The sequence below is a fragment of the Dermacentor variabilis genome, chromosome 1 (assembly GCF_050947875.1).
Source record: "Dermacentor variabilis isolate Ectoservices chromosome 1, ASM5094787v1, whole genome shotgun sequence".
In the NCBI taxonomy this organism is placed as follows: domain Eukaryota; kingdom Metazoa; phylum Arthropoda; class Arachnida; order Ixodida; family Ixodidae; genus Dermacentor; species Dermacentor variabilis.
This window is the reverse complement of record NC_134568.1, coordinates 257,490,591-257,506,139: the sequence shown is the minus strand read 5'-3', so window position 1 is coordinate 257,506,139 and position 15,549 is coordinate 257,490,591. Positions and strand designations below refer to the sequence as shown.

At 45.5% G+C, this 15,549-nt stretch overlaps 1 protein-coding gene across 13 annotated transcripts in view; it reads right to left on the bottom strand.

The window, feature by feature from the left end:
• kis (chromodomain helicase DNA binding protein kismet) overlaps window positions 1–15,549 on the bottom strand; it is a 209,878-nt gene that overhangs the window by 19,019 nt on the left and 175,310 nt on the right. For 9 of the 13 annotated variants that reach the window (XM_075673530.1, XM_075673529.1, XM_075673528.1 and 6 more), the window contains 3 exons: window positions 10,699–10,833; window positions 10,494–10,598; window positions 8,915–8,992 (listed from right to left, as the gene is read on the bottom strand). In XM_075673530.1, the coding sequence (XP_075529645.1) occupies window positions 8,915–8,992; window positions 10,494–10,598; window positions 10,699–10,833 (318 nt within the window). Of the gene's footprint in view, window positions 1–2,918; window positions 7,407–8,914; window positions 8,993–10,493; window positions 10,599–10,698; window positions 10,834–15,549 lie in introns of those variants that run through there. The other 4 variants (XM_075673533.1, XM_075673539.1, XM_075673540.1 and 1 more) reach the window with 2 other exon arrangements.

The window sequence follows — 15,549 nt, the reverse complement described above, 5'->3', positions numbered from 1 at the left end:
CAACCTTTATGCAGGTCAAGTACTGCACTTCCCTCCCTTGGTCTACCTAAATATTCTTCGCAGTACTGGTTTGTCCTAAACCCGTGAAATAAGGAAGCAGTGTGGTGTTCAAGCTTATGTTAAATAGCCTGTGCGCTCCTATACATATGCCTTTATACAGTCTATATATCTTCTTGTTCACTTGCTGCATTCTGAATCTCGCAATAAAATTTGTAAATGAGCACCAAATGAATGCATTTAGTGAAAGAGCAGAACAGTGAGCGTTAAAAGGCCCATTCAAATTGGTTTTTATAAAAAATGAACACATGCATTTTGTGAGCCCACTCTAAATCCTGTTAAGGCAACTATTGCTTGTTCATGGCCCCAGAGCCACGGAGCAAGAAACATTTAGGAGAGGAAACTCTGCTGTTTGCGGCGACCAGAAAAGGTCACAAGCGCGCGGAGCCGTTATCGTGCTGGCGGCCTGGAAAGAAATTACCGCCGTTGAGAGCGCGCCGGTGCCCGCGCGCTGCATTTTTTTTTCGCCGCGGCTTCTACGACGCACCGCATGGCGCCGCCACTGTATATGGCCCCGTCGGCGCATACAACAATTGTGACTTTATCTGGTCGCCCGCGCTCGCTCGCGCTGACGGGAGTTTCACCTCCTAAATGTCTTACTCCGTGCCCAGAGCCTAGGCACTATAAAGCCAATTTTGGCTGCTCAAATGTACCTTCTGAGTAATGAAGTGCATATAAAGAGCTATTCTTGAATTCACTTTGTTAAATTCGAAATGGCTATAACATCGCTAATTGTTCTGTCAAGTCGTTAAACAGACATGAAAATATAGTAAAACCTTGTTTTAAATGGTACCTGTTAAAGCAGTAGTTTCACTTTAAAGGTAGTAAAGTCAAATCCCTGACTTTGTGGCCATTGAACATAATGCGTTTCATATCCACATAAACCGTACCAGCTTATTGTGTACGTATCGGTTAGCACATAGTGTTTGCACTTTTTGTAGCGCAATCACAGCGGTAGGTCAGCCAGGCAGAAGGACAAGCCTCAGAGATCAGAACGGCCTCCAAGCGCAAATGCAGAGGGCGCTTCGAAGAGTGAAGCCACACAAACATCAACATCAGTTTGGTGCCGAGCCAGAGATCGTTGTGGCTGGTTAGTGGTGGCCTGTGCTGTGGCGTCATGCAAGCTATGACAAGAACTGGGTGCTCAGCATAAAAAAAAAATGGATATTGTTCATGCCATCGAACATGGCACGAAGTCTGCGCTGGCACACGAGAGGGATCTACCGTCAACTACATTGTGTGGCATTTTGAATGTGAAGGAGAAGATGCTCGGCAGTGCTGCTGGGACCGCGAAATGATATTGGCTACTAGGTTAAACTTTTCGAGGTTCGACTTTCTGCCATCGTTGCCTTTGTTATTGCTGAAGTGTCGCCTAACGACAGTGATGAGGATGGCACGGAAAGTGACAGCATGGGCGATTCAGGCCTGACAGTGGCAGAAGCTGCACGTTATGTCAGCCTCATGTCGGTGTTTGCTGAGAAGAGGGAACTGGCCGAAAAGCTGGCTCGCAGCTTAACCCTTTGAGGGTCGAATTATTTTGAAAAAAACTTTCCCAGGTGGTCAAATTACTTTATTGCGGATCTTGAATGTACAAAATGTATAAAGTCGGGAATAAATACTAAAAAATAATTAGGAACAGTATTTTGGTGTCGGCATCACTCAGAACTGCAAAATGGTCATTAGTACTTCCGAGCGTGGTACTCCTTGAAACACGGGTCTACGCACAGTGCCTTATCACAGTCTGCACACCTGAAATGCGTGTCTGTTCTCTTGGAGCGAGGAGTTGTGTTGGCGCACACATGACATCTCTGCGTGCGGCTGCCTTGGGCAGAGGTCCCCTCTCGCGTAAGCGCGTTGCCGCGGAGAGCGAGAATACCTCGTGAGCGGTGGTGATAAACAAGCTAAGAGCAGTGACAATCAAGATAGAAATCAACTTCCGCCGCCCCTGCGAGAGCATGCCGACAAAGAGAAAAACCCCGTTTCGCGCGCCTCCGTTGCGATCATGCGGCGGAACCGAAACCGCAAAAGCGCAGCGAGAATACCTCGCAATCGCGAACGTCGCTGATATACAAGCTAAGAGCAGCGCCAATCAAGATAGAAATCAACTTCCACCGCCCTGCAAGAGAGTGCCGACAAAGAAAATGACGTTTCGCACGCCCCTTCGTTGCGATCACGCGGCGAAACCGAAACCGCCGAAGGGGCGTTGCCGCAGTCTGAGCGACGTGCTGAAGCTAGCAATCAGTTCTGTTTATCTCCCCAAGAAGGTAGCGCAAATTTCAAATGCTTCTTGTAAGTGCTAAGAGGTGGCAGCACCTCTAGGTGAGCCCGCATTGTCATTATGGCGCGAAATTTCAAACGGAGGGTTGGAACCGTACCCGTACGGCAAAGACCTTGCGGGACAGAAAACCGCCGCCGTACATGTACGGCGAAAACCTTGAAAGGGTTAACGGAGTTTGAGGCCACTGCTGTCACTGCTAGGCTGCTGCATCATTAAACGAAAATAACAGACTTTTGTCAAGCAAAATGGATAAATACTGTGGGTTTTTTGCCCCTTCATTGCACTAACTCAGAGTTCCATTTTTGACAGGTAAGTGGGCGATCTCACGCTACTTCGTACTACCGTTTAGTACATACTTTTTTTGGAGCTCATATTTCTATCATATTTTCTGGAGTACTATAAAGTCGCATTCACCCGCCCCCCCTTCCGCCTTGAAATTTTTATCTGTGCGTCTAATAAAACAGTGATACTTATATTTGCATAAAACCATGCATGCTGGCACGACCATCATGAGTGGTTAGTTATCCCCCCCCCCCCCTCTCACAAGTACAAAAAATTGTGCGCGACAACATTCTGAAAGAAATGCAATCTTCTATTATAAGTGGACCGACTGTGGCGAGAAATGTTAACACCTAGGGCTCACCATGAACACAGAACGGAGGCCGCCAGCTTGGACTCCCTGATATGGATGCCTCCGTGATTGGAGGTTATGTATACAGCATTGCTGTTGTTTAGCTTTCTTAAGGGAAAGGCTAAACCCATGGAACTGACACAAGTTATAAGAAAACGATACCACAATTTTTATTCTACATTAAGGTGCCGAAGATATGAGCGATACAGAAAGCATCACATGGTTATCATCCTCTCAGTCGCTCGCGCGCTAAGTTGTAGTGCTTCTGGTCGCTAGCCTTAGATGGTTTCGAGAGAAGTCCCATGAACGTTGGTTTTCCACACATAAGAGAAGTACCGCAAAAACCCGAGTATAATACGAGGTGTTTTCCTATTATTATCGACAGAAGGAAGCCATTTTCGTGACTCGGGGAACGCGAAGAAGCTTTCGCGGCCAGATGAGTGGGACATTCCCACAAATTGAACTCGCCCTAACGGAGGTCGTACACCAACAGCAAGCCGTGCATCTAGCTGTGAGCGTTGAGCTTATGCAGGCAGAAGTTGAGGAGCTTGCACGAGAAAAAGGGCTATCGAGCTCCGCCTTCAAAGAGGGCAAGCACTGGATTTATCGCTACATGTGCCGTGCTGGTTCTTCCTTACGCCACCGAACTTCGATTTCGCAAAAGCTGCCCGAATTGTTCGAAGAGCTGCTTGTGGCTTTCCAGCACCACATTATTTCGCTGCACAAGTCCAAGAACTTCCAGCTAGGACAAATCGTCAATGCTGACCAAACGACGGTTTATCTGGACATGCCATCGCCACTCACCGTGCACGAAAAGGGTTCTAAACAAGTTTATGCCCGGTCCACTGGCAACGAGAAAATGTGAGTTACCGTCATGTTGTCGTGTATGGCAGACAGAAGCAAGCTTCCACCATATGTCATCTTCAAGCGCAAGACGGTGCTTAAAGGTGAGGAGCTGCCAAAAAATGTGGTCATGAGATGCCATGAGAAAGGCTGGATGAATGAGAATCTTGTGCTCGACTGGATAAAATCTGTCTGGTGTAGGCGGCCTGGCACACTGTTGTCGGTTGCCATCTGCCCGACTCAGTGAAGAGGCTGTTGTGCAAATCCGGCACTGAACTCGTTATCGCGGGTGGGATGATGTCTCAGATGCAGCCTTTAGATGTTTGCCTGAACAAGCCGTTTAAGGAGGCGGTCAAGCGGTATTACGCAGATTGGATGTGCTCAGGTGAGCCTGCAGTGACGCTGACCGGGTGGCTGAAGCGGGCTTTGCCAGCCATGCTATGCAAGTGGATTGTGGACGCATGGGCCAGCATACCAGAGGACCTTGTGCATCGCGCATTCAAGAAGTACGGCACCTCGACACTCAATGGAACAGAGAATGAGAACCTCTGGGAAGATATGTCCGACAAGGAAGTATCCGAAGAGAGCGCAGCTGAGGAAGACAGTGCAATTTAAATTAATGTTTTCCTCAAGTTTTGCTACCTAGTACTGCATAGACCACTTATGACTTAACTGACTATAGTGCGGGACCGCATATAATGCAGCTTTATGTGACCACCAGTACATCTCCCGTAGAGTTCAATGTGTCAGTGTACCGCATAGTGCGCAGTCGCACACGACAGAAGACCAGGTATAGTGCGGTTTCTACAGCGTGCGGCGAAAAGAAGTGCAACTAGTGGCCTTTTGCTTTTGTTTGTGTAGTGCCGCGAGTGCAGGGCCGAGCCAGACCGAGCACCCGCGCCGCCGTCGTAATGGGGCGGGTCCCATTCAGAGGGCGAGAAGGGGAAACGTTGGGAAGGTCCATTTGCTGGAGGTGGCCGGTTAACAGGCTGGCTCTGCACATGCGCCAGTCTTCTGCTTTTTCTGTTGTTATCGTGAATGTGCACGAGTCATCGTTTTGTGGTACCGAAATGCGCTGCCAGCGTCGTAGGAATAGCTACTGGAAAACATGTTTCCTTGTCTTGCATTTGTGTCGCGCTACTTGTGTTGCGCTAGGCTAAGTTGCCATGCCGCCTGATTCTTCCTACTCAAGAAAACAGCAGGCTTTATCCCTGGAGATGAACCAAAGCATCATTAATGACGTCGAAAGTGGTCTAAAAAAGGTTTCTGTCGCACAGAAGTATGGCATCGCCGACACAACACTGTCGGCAATTTGGAAAAAAAGGGATAAGGTGCAACAGCAACTGCAAGAAAATTATGGATCGCTAGCAAGGAAGCGTATACGTTCATCAAAGTATGAAGATGTCGACGCCGCTTTGTTCAAGTGGTTCTGCAAGGTGCGAGCCCAGGATGCGCCCATAAGTGGTCCAATTCTACAAGCAAAGGCCAGGTCGTTTGCCAACTTGTTGGGCCACGATAGTTTAAACCCCTTAAATGGGTGGATTCAGCGGTTTAAGGACCAACACGGAATAAGCTGTCGTGTTATCTCGGGGGAGAGTGCACGATTCTCCTGTTCAGGCCTGGCTCAGTATAAATATTGAGAACATGCTAGCGAAGTACGCCGAGCGGGACATTTATAATGCGGATGAGGCTGGCGTGTTTTATAATTTGCTCCCAAAGTGCACGCTCGTACTGTCCCACGAACGCTGCTCCGGTTGAAAGGCTTCGAAGGAGTGGTTTACTGTTCTCTTCTGCGCCAATATGGATGGCAGTGACAAGAGTCACTTATTTGTGATCAGAAGGTCAGCGCAGCCGTGCTGTTTCAAAGAAGAGAGTGCCTGCCGATTACATATAAGGCCAACAGAAAGTCATGGATAACTCGGGAGCTATTTGCGACTTGGCTTCAAAAATTTGATGAAGCCATGGTGTCAGAAATGCGACAAGTTGTCCTAATTCTTGACAACTGCAGTGCCCATCATGTTAATTTAAAGCTCAGTGCAATGAGCCTCAAGTTCTTGCACGCAAATACAACAGCCAAGAGCCAGCCGATGGACCAAGGCGTAATCGCCGCAGTGAAAGCGCATTATAAAAGGCGCATATGTGAAACAGCACTGATTAACCTTCAGCGAGACGAAGCAATGAAGGTAAACCTGCAGAAGGCCATCGACATTATCACGGCATCTTGGTGGCAGATAAAAGCATCAACCATCGCCAAGTGTTTCGCAAAGGCGGGGTTTGTGTGCAACGCAGTGGTCAGTGATCCTGATGTGAGGAGCGATGATAGCCACCGGGGCGACGATGTCGACGAAGTCTTCAAAGCGGATGATGTGTGGTCGGACCTGGTGAAAAACAACATTGTTGGACAGGATGACACATTCGAAGGCTTCGTAAACGAGGATTGCAATGACATTGTCTGCGAAGAAGCAGACACAGACGAAGCAACTGTAGCAGCAGTGCGTGATCACGATGACAATGAATCAGACGATGACAACGAAGGAGACACCCCACAGGAACTTTTGCACAGAGATGCACTGGACGATGACAATGAATCAGACGATGACAACAACAAAGGAGACACCACACCGGAACTTTTGCACAGAGATGCACTGGATTATATCAGCAAGCTCAGGATGTACTGCGCGCAGAAGGGCTTGAGCGAGAAAGCTTTCCAGCGTCTGATCACTGTTGACGATGAGATAGTGCATAATGCGGTGAAGACTCAGTGCCAGACGAAGATAACGGCATTTTTTCATTGATGAAGAAAAAAAACCTTTCATTTAGTGTCCAATTCTGGTGCTTTATTGTTCGTTAAGTTGTAAAAAACATATTAAAAGGTGGGCTGACCATATTTGCGTGTGAATAAGAGTAAAAATGGCACATCTGATATAGTGCGGTACCGCTAATAATGCGGATTTTCCAGACTCCAGCGACCTACGGTATAAACGGTCCATGCTGTATGATACGTGGATAACACATTTTTTTTTTTTTTCCATTTCACATCCCAAAAATTTCACCTCGTACTATATGCGGGTTCGTATGATATGCGGGTTTTTACAATATTAGTTGAAGTTTTTTTTTTTTGTGCGAGGATTCAAGGCTCACCAAAATATTGTTGTAGATTTAGCGCCCAGAAATGAGTAAGCACGACATTTTATGATGGGTGTACAAGTGTGCAGAATCGGATTTCGTGATGCCAACCGAGTTAAACAATGTTCACCTTATACACTGGTGTGACTTATATACCCCCCTTTTTTTTTCTACTAGCGTAAAGTTAGCGCGACTTCTATTAAGGAAAATACAGTGATCACAAAAAAAGCCATAACAATATGGCCCTAAACAGTTTGGCATGCTTGTCCGAAGGAGTGAATCCTGGCTTGGCTGGCAATGAGCGGCTTCGATAGCAGGTGCCAGGTCTACTATGCCCATGCTAGGTCTATCGTGCACATTTACCAGCTGCACCCACAAATGCAGCCATAGGTGAGGATATGAGCTCCATAACTGCCATTAATGCAGCCTTTGGTTTACTGTGTCCTAACAGCCAAACATGGCTCATCAGATCTGCAAGGTGAACAAGAGAACAATAGATAGAACAACATATAGTCATTCTTTACGAATACAGCGTACTTCATTTTATACCTTACTGCACAATAGCTGCCTTGCTTTTTTTTGTCACAACACTTCATTAGGATAAATATGCCAAGAAGTCCTACTGTTTAACACAGCAGAAATGCTGCCATGTTCACAATAATTTCCATTTTGCACACAGTTCTTTGTTGGGTCAATCTATGGGCATAACTGCTTTTTTCCCATTCACATTCTCTTTGGTTTCACTTCAACATATTGTATTTATTTGTGTAATTAATGCACCCACCTCATTGGTCCCTAAAAATTCACATATTTTTCCCCTTTGCACAATGATCGCACTTGCAGCTCGGCACTGCAAACAATGGCCTAGTTTCGATTTCGACTGCTGATGGCCAACTGCTGAGGCCAGCTGTTTCTTAGCGCTACCTACCACCATTTGCAGTAAGCAAATATTACTTCATGTTTACTTTGTAAGTTCAATTGAGCCATTGGTCGTGTTGACATGTGCATGGAGTGATTGGACTGCCAGCATGTGTCACAATGGGTTGGTACAGAAGTTACGCTACCCTAGCTTCAAGCCTAAAGCTATGAGTTGGAGAATGGCAACTGTTCATTCAGAAACACTTCAGTGTCAATGAAATATGCATCCTCTATTTGAGGTGGCAACATAAAAAGCTGAAGGCTATCAGTAAGACACACCAGGTTTTCTACGGACCAAAGACAGGCCACTAGCTAAAGGTCGAAGAAACAATATTTTAATGCATCAGAAGCCTTTCACACAATGGCTGTACTGTATCAGATGAAACAATACAAAATGGGGCTCGACAACTTCTAAAGAAGCAGGGCATCCAGGCTACAAACTTTAAGGCAAGTAGCAGCTGGATGGTGTGCTTCATGCGGCAGCATGGGCTTTCACTTTGAATGAAGATAATGTTGTGTCAGTGGCTGCCTTTCGCATATGAAGAACAAATGCAGACATTTATCGATTCATGATTAGAATACGGCAAGACAAGAACTCTGTGCTCTTGCAAATTGGGAGTGCAAATCACAACGTCGCTGAACTCTGACACGCAACAAAGCACAACAGTTCAGGAGAAAGGCGCACGGAGTGTGCTAGTAGGAAAGGGTAACTATTTAGAAGGGTAACTATTTATGCTCAGAAAATTACCGGTTACGGGACAACACTATTGAAGTTGAAGCAGCCAAAAAGACAGGCAGATGTGCAGATTCCTCGTGCACAAGTTCCGATTCAGAATACGTGCTTTCAAAGTGAGAAAACAAACGACTTGGCATGTTTGTTTGATTCATTCGTAGCTGGTTTTTGGACACACTAGTGCAGCACAGATTAGGCCCAGTGGTAACCGCAAGAAAATTAGCTAAAGTTTACCGCACATAACAAACATTTGGCTCACGCTGAACACTTGGAACACTTGTATTTTTAAAGTCAAACGCCTAAGAAGAAAACAAAAAGCAGTACTTACACGTTTGCGCCTTGCAGATGTTGACTGAGACATCTGGTTTTTCGCATCTTCATTTTGTTTTGCCTGCTGCAACCACCTCTGCACAAGAAATTTAAGAACAATTGCTATGCTGCTTATGTGTACCACTCTTCACAAGAGAGAAAAGACACATGTGTGCAAGTCGAGAGAGAGAGAGAGAGAGAGAGAGAGATAAGCACTGAAAATAACAAACTCCTCTAAGGCAAAGTAATTAGAAGCACTTCTTCTGACAATGGAAAAAAATGCTGCAAAAGGTTACTATGAAGTATATCAAGTGTTCCATGAAATGCATTTGAAATTATTTGACCCTTAGAGGGTTTTTGCTGTACATCTACAGTGCAGATCTTACGTTTGATATTCTGAGTGTGACACCACTGGTTGTTGAGAAGTCATGCCATCACTACGGAGTTGCACAACCCATTTGAAATACCATTTCCACTTGCTAGAGTGCACATATAGACTTCTTTAACTCAAGAGCCCTCGTTCACATGGTTGCAGGCGCATTACCTGCTACTTCCAAGGAATCTTGTGGAGGCAAATGTCCACATTTTTGTTCACACGTAGGATCGAGTGTCTAGAAAATGTATCATACGATTGGTGGTACCAAAAGATGATATTTTCTGGGAACGTAATAACCGGTAAAAAAGAAACAAATGTATATGGTCATAATTTGCACTCTGAATTGTGAACGCTGGGCCCAGGAAATCGTACAAAATGGTTTTGTATGAATTAGGTTTTACTGCATACACCAGAACCTCGTTATAAAGAAGTTGTATCAGCTACAAAAATAGCTTCGTTATATGACGTTCGTCACAGGCATACATGCAGATATTGGAAAAAGAAATTAACAGATCTATGTAAAAGAAATGCCAGTGGGGTGCTTCTGACAGGCCAGCAAAGGGCCTCCTGCAAATTTTGATGGCCTGTCATTATCTAGCTGTGCCCATATGAGGGGAATAACAAATTACGTACACGTTCTCTGCACCACCATGAATACACAACCATGCAATCGTTGCTATCGCGCAAGATCAGTGTGTTGGCTTGCCGACTGAGGCCCAATCAAGCCAACCTGCTGGCCAAAACGTGCACGCCGCCGAGACTTTCCACTACTACACCCGTCAGTCCACAGCTCATGTGTCCGATCTCATGTTTGATTGACAATAAGGTCTACAAGTGTGCAAACATTCAGGCATCTGCCAGGAAGAGAAGGCAGGAGAAGAAGCTTGGCTGCTCCATGGATGAGTGCATGCAGGTTTCCGTTTGAATTTTCCATGATTTTCATTGCAAACAGCGGTGCAATCATTTGCAGAGACAATCGTCACCACATTATTAACATACCACAATGTTTGTTTGCAATGCCCAGACCTAATCAGAGGTTCAGGAAAATATTAAGCTATGTGAGGAAGACAGGACGTGAGTAGAAACACAGACACATACACAAGCGCAAACAAGACACACACACGTGCCTTACTAATCAGAGGCTCTTTGAGTGACGAGACAGAAAGAAAAGCAATTGAAAAGAAAAGAAATATATTGCAAGGAAACAAGCAAGATAGCATACCCGTTCCTTGACAAGCTGCGACCATTTCGGGTCAACATCAAACATGGGGTTTTTCTCTAACCACTCGGCAAGGTGCTTCAGAGGAGGTGCCTTGCTTCCAGTGATCTGTAAGAAAAGTTCATTCAATAAAATGCCTAAAGGAGTGCTCCACAGTTTATAATAAGTGACAGAGGATATACGGGGGCGGGGGGAGAGAGATTCTGACCTTCTTCCCGGTCAGCCGATTGATCACAGAGACATTCTCATCTCCGGTGAGGCAGTGCGGATCCAGCTTGCTAGGGTCCAACCGAGGTCTCCTGCCCCTTCGCCTTGACTCGGGCAACTCGAGCAACTCCAGCTGCTATATGCAAAACAATAACAAAGAAATGTATCTTTGGATCAGAGGATCAAAACAAACCAGGGGGAAAAAAACAGAGAAGCAAAAAATTGCATACCATTCAACCAGTAAAATATCATACAGTTGAACCTCGCAATAGCAAAATCGGAGGGCAAAGTGAAAAAAATTGGTTTTGGGAAGAATTTTGTTGCTGTGAAATCAGACAGCACAGATGGGGAATGCATTGCAAAATGAAATTTCACTATTAAAAGTCCATTAGTCTACTGTGGCAAGTCTTTCTGGAGGCTTGGAACCGCATTGCCAACAGTGCAAAGTGAGCCAAATGCCTCAGTCAGTGATGGCAGCACTGCCATGGAGCAGTATTTTGGGTTGATTGCTTTCAGAGATAAGATCACTTTTGCAATGTTTTGCGTAACTCAGCACAGGATGCTGAGCACCAGCGTTTTTACGGCACACATCATATGTAGGCACAGACACATCCATTGCAGAGCATGAAAGTGATCAACCAAAAATGCGGCCTCTTCGTGCAAATTCATGTTCAGTGACGCAGAGTCTGCACACGATGTCTGTTGGGTGGTACCAAAACCAGTGTTCTTGCAGCAAGGGATGCATATTCTTGGGTGTTCGCTCAATCATGGCCAGATTCATGGCAGCCCACGATGCGGCTGCTATCTTAAGTACAATAACCAAGTCCGTGGTGGTGGGATGTGGATTTCGTTGTATTTGTGGCACTTTTCTCACCGAACCACACATAGGTAAGCAAAAACTATTGTCACATGTTGGTAGAACCATGTGAAACTTCAAAGCCATCACTACTATAAGGATTCTGCTCCTCACACCATAATGCAGAACTCGCCGACTACACAGTTGCCTCTCTAGGCACCACATGCCAAAGGCAGCGTCTTCACATAAAAAAATGGGGAGACGCACAAATTTTTTTTTTTTTTTCTGCAAACAAATGTCACAAGTACTCGCGCTTGAAAATGGTCTTCGACATACCAGCCACAACACTAAGCCGAGGTCGATTACAATTGCAACGATGCCCCTCACGCAAACTGACATACTTGTTGCTTTTTTTATTACCAAACCAACACAGTGTGGCAGCAAACCAGCCTGTATCGAAACAGCTCTATGCTGAAACCAATGTGCCTGAACTCCAAATAAAATGTGAACTTGCCCCACGTGTCCGTACAAAATGCCATTTAACCAGCTGATATTGTCATCTGGAAACAAGAGTTGACCAGGCAAACGCTGCTAATTCGGAAGTAGCTCTCAGCTTACAGAACTTCCAATTTGATTCCTGCCAATGTGTTACAACCTGCGCTAACCAGCACAAAGTAAAAGCATGCAGCGCGGCCACCGTGGGCCAGCAAATCGCATTCGTACTGCTTCCGCGTGGGTCTCTCACTGCCTGCAGACTACTATTGTGCAATATTGTGCAATACATAGGCTTTAGCGAGACAGACAAGCACATAAAGATGACAACACATACAGTTGAACCTTGATATAATGAACACGGATACAGTCGAACCCACTTATAACAATATTCAAGTGCAACGAAAATTCTATTGTTATAACCGGGTCGCATGAAAAAAATCAAAATGGGGAATGGGAGAACAGTTCTATGAAAACTAGAATGGCGGTGAGGCCGGAGCCCCTCCACACCACCTTCCATCTGGCTGCTTATTGTGTTGGCTCATTTAACTGTTTAACTCTGGTTACTGCACACACTGATCACATGTAACAAGCCGTGGCTGTAGGCGTTCAAGAATGGCACTGCTATAACTGCAAAGCAGGGTCACGGGTGGGAAGTGACATGCGAGCTCCACTGACACATCACTTTGGTGGCCTCAAAAGGGGCCTTTTAAAAAATGCAAGAAGGTTGCCACAGCAGCCCCTCAGCTTGAGAAATTCAGAGGAAATGCTGGGGCCAGATCCCCACAAGCATCTCGCAGCGTACTTCTCACTGGCTTGCACGAGGAAACCCCATGTCTGTCAGCTTTGCCTGCTTCACGCTAAGCTTGACAACATCCTTCTCCAAGGCATCCAGGTGCTCCACGTAGTGCAGCGGAAGGTCCCTCACGAAAACGAAGCCTCGGGGGGACTGAATTATCTGCAGGACCTCCAGCGAGATCAATGTTGAGGCAGCCTGCACTGCCATGCCATTGTTGCCGTTGACGCCGTCTTTGTGACTATCCGATGTAAGCACGTTCGCGACAATCGACTTTTCATCGATGCGACTTTTCACCGGCAACTTCGTGCATTGCTGAGGATCAGGGGCAGAACAGCCATTTTCCCTTTTGGCGGCGAGTCAAACGAGGCTGAGAGACTATGTGGCCAGGAATGACTGACGCAAGCATCACAGACGAGCATGAGTGGCTTAATCTGTTAGCAGAAATGCACAGCATGAGGGCCAGCGAACAATTTCAGGGCAGCCATGAGCAGGGCCCAGTGCTGTCAGCGAAGTTGGTGCTATCCATTCGTGCTTCAGAGGGTGGGGTGGCGTAGTGCTATGGGCACAGCCTATTCATGCTCGGAGGGATGGGAGGGCGACGGGAGAGAGGCACGCGAGGCTGGCAATGAGAAGAAGGATCAGCCTGTGGCAGCATGCAGTGGCTTGACTGTTTTCTTTTCAAGGATTTCGCATTACATTACCTTTCGGCTTAGACACCCAGTAGCTAGACTTCATCGTTATAACCGATAAACGAGTATGGGGGCATTGTAGTAAGCAGGTTATTTGACTATAGAAAACATACAAACTTGACGGTGCAGCAGTTTCTCAATGTTATAACTCATATATTGTTAAAACGGGCATCATTTAAGTGGTTTCGACTGTATAACAATTTGTCATATACAGTGGACTCTCTTTAAACGGAACCTCAAGGTATCAGGGAAATTGGTTTCGTTTATGAGGAATTTGATCTACTGAGAGAGAAAGCTGAATACAATTGCATGAATAAAACCAACCAACCATGAGGATGGTGTTCCGTTTAAGAGGCAGTTCCGTTTAACTCATTCCTTACCTCTAGAAAATGTAGTTTTTTATAGGTCTCGGAAAAAAATGATTTACCACTACAAATGATATTCCAATACACATTGCAGCATAGCATACTGTTCATAATGACATGCTTTTTCCAAAAACATACGTTGCCAAACAAACAAACAAATTAAAACATAAAAATTCTAGAAAGTGCCGTTTTTGCTGGCAGTTAATAAAAACAATAAAAAACATGATATCTACAAAAACATCAATATTGAAGGAAATTATGAACATACATTTCAAAGATAAATAACACAGGAATAGTGTCTGAAAAAATAAACGCTCAGTACACTGCCGTTCTTTGGATACAAAAAAAGAAACAAAGGCCAGTTCATTGCTCATGCCATGCGGTGAAGCAGTTCCTGGATTTTGTGAAACGTAGGCGCAGTCCGCACTTGTCCCACAAAACGTCTTGTTTTTGTTCAACTTTGTGGTCCTTGTAACACATTTTGCAGTTCTGCCTTTTTGGCATCTTCTGAGGATGGTCTGATGAGAAGTCCAAGGAACGCACTTGCCAGTTTGTCAAAGTCATGCACGTCTTCCAGGACCAATTGCTCTCAGTGTAGCTGGATAACCACAAGATTATGCATCCAAGCATATCAGTTTGCATTTTTGCAGATTGCCGATTGTCTTTATCACCTCTGCAGAAGATTAGAAAGATATCTCACGCCGTTGTAAACTGTCTTGCGCTGATCTGTAGTGCTGGGCCAAGATGTGCTACGGGCGGCCTTCTTGGCGTGAATTGAAGTTTCTTTGCTGCCAATGGCAGCACATCATAACCAAGCGAAGTCTGCACCCTGAAGATAATCAGTACAGCTCTCGGGTCGTGCAGAAAGATCAGCAGATAAGCGCTCACAAGGTAGGAAACTGCTCAAGGTTGTAAGGGAAACTCTCCGGTGAAACGCTGCAATGTCCCATGCAGACTCAAACCATTGTCGCCGTCAGAGCTTGAATCTGCTTTGCTGTCATCTTCAGAATCATAACTCTAGTTGTCATTCACTAAATTGAAGTGCGGGTGCAGCATATTTTCAAGCACAACGCTTTTCTTGTAGTGCAGCCGCATGGGACGACGTCATGGGAGCGACTTTCAATAACTGAACAGTGACACCGGCAGCGCCCCATGCCTAGATTTTACGAGAGAAGTGAAACCGAAACGCTTGGAAACTGGCTGAAAATGCCAGGTTCACATGTTGGACAAGCTGTGGACCTACAGAAATACACTTTAACAGAATATAATGACCCGGACTCCAAACCGAAGCTCACTAGTGAACAGCTGGTGTCATTTTCAGTTAATTATCACCACTCAGCACTGTCACACGTCAAAGCTGACAATATAATTTAATCCTTGACTTGTTGGGAGCGATTTGATTACAAAAGTTTGATGCTAGTACAGTGTAATTGTGAGCGACATGCTTTCTTTCTCAAGTGAGGCAGAAGGTAACAGCCACACCTCTTTTCGCTACAATACACACACATTATTTCGCAAAAAGGTCCGTCAAAAATCACAACATTGCTGAAGAGCTAAAATTTAAGCTTATTCTGAAAGTTCAGTGCCTGTGCTAATGCCTGGATGGCCATAAATGAATAAGAAATAGCTACAACATGTCGAAACCTGCGATCTCATGCATCAATCACCAGCAATCGATTTGAATAAGCGTGGTAACGAAAGAGTCAAGGGT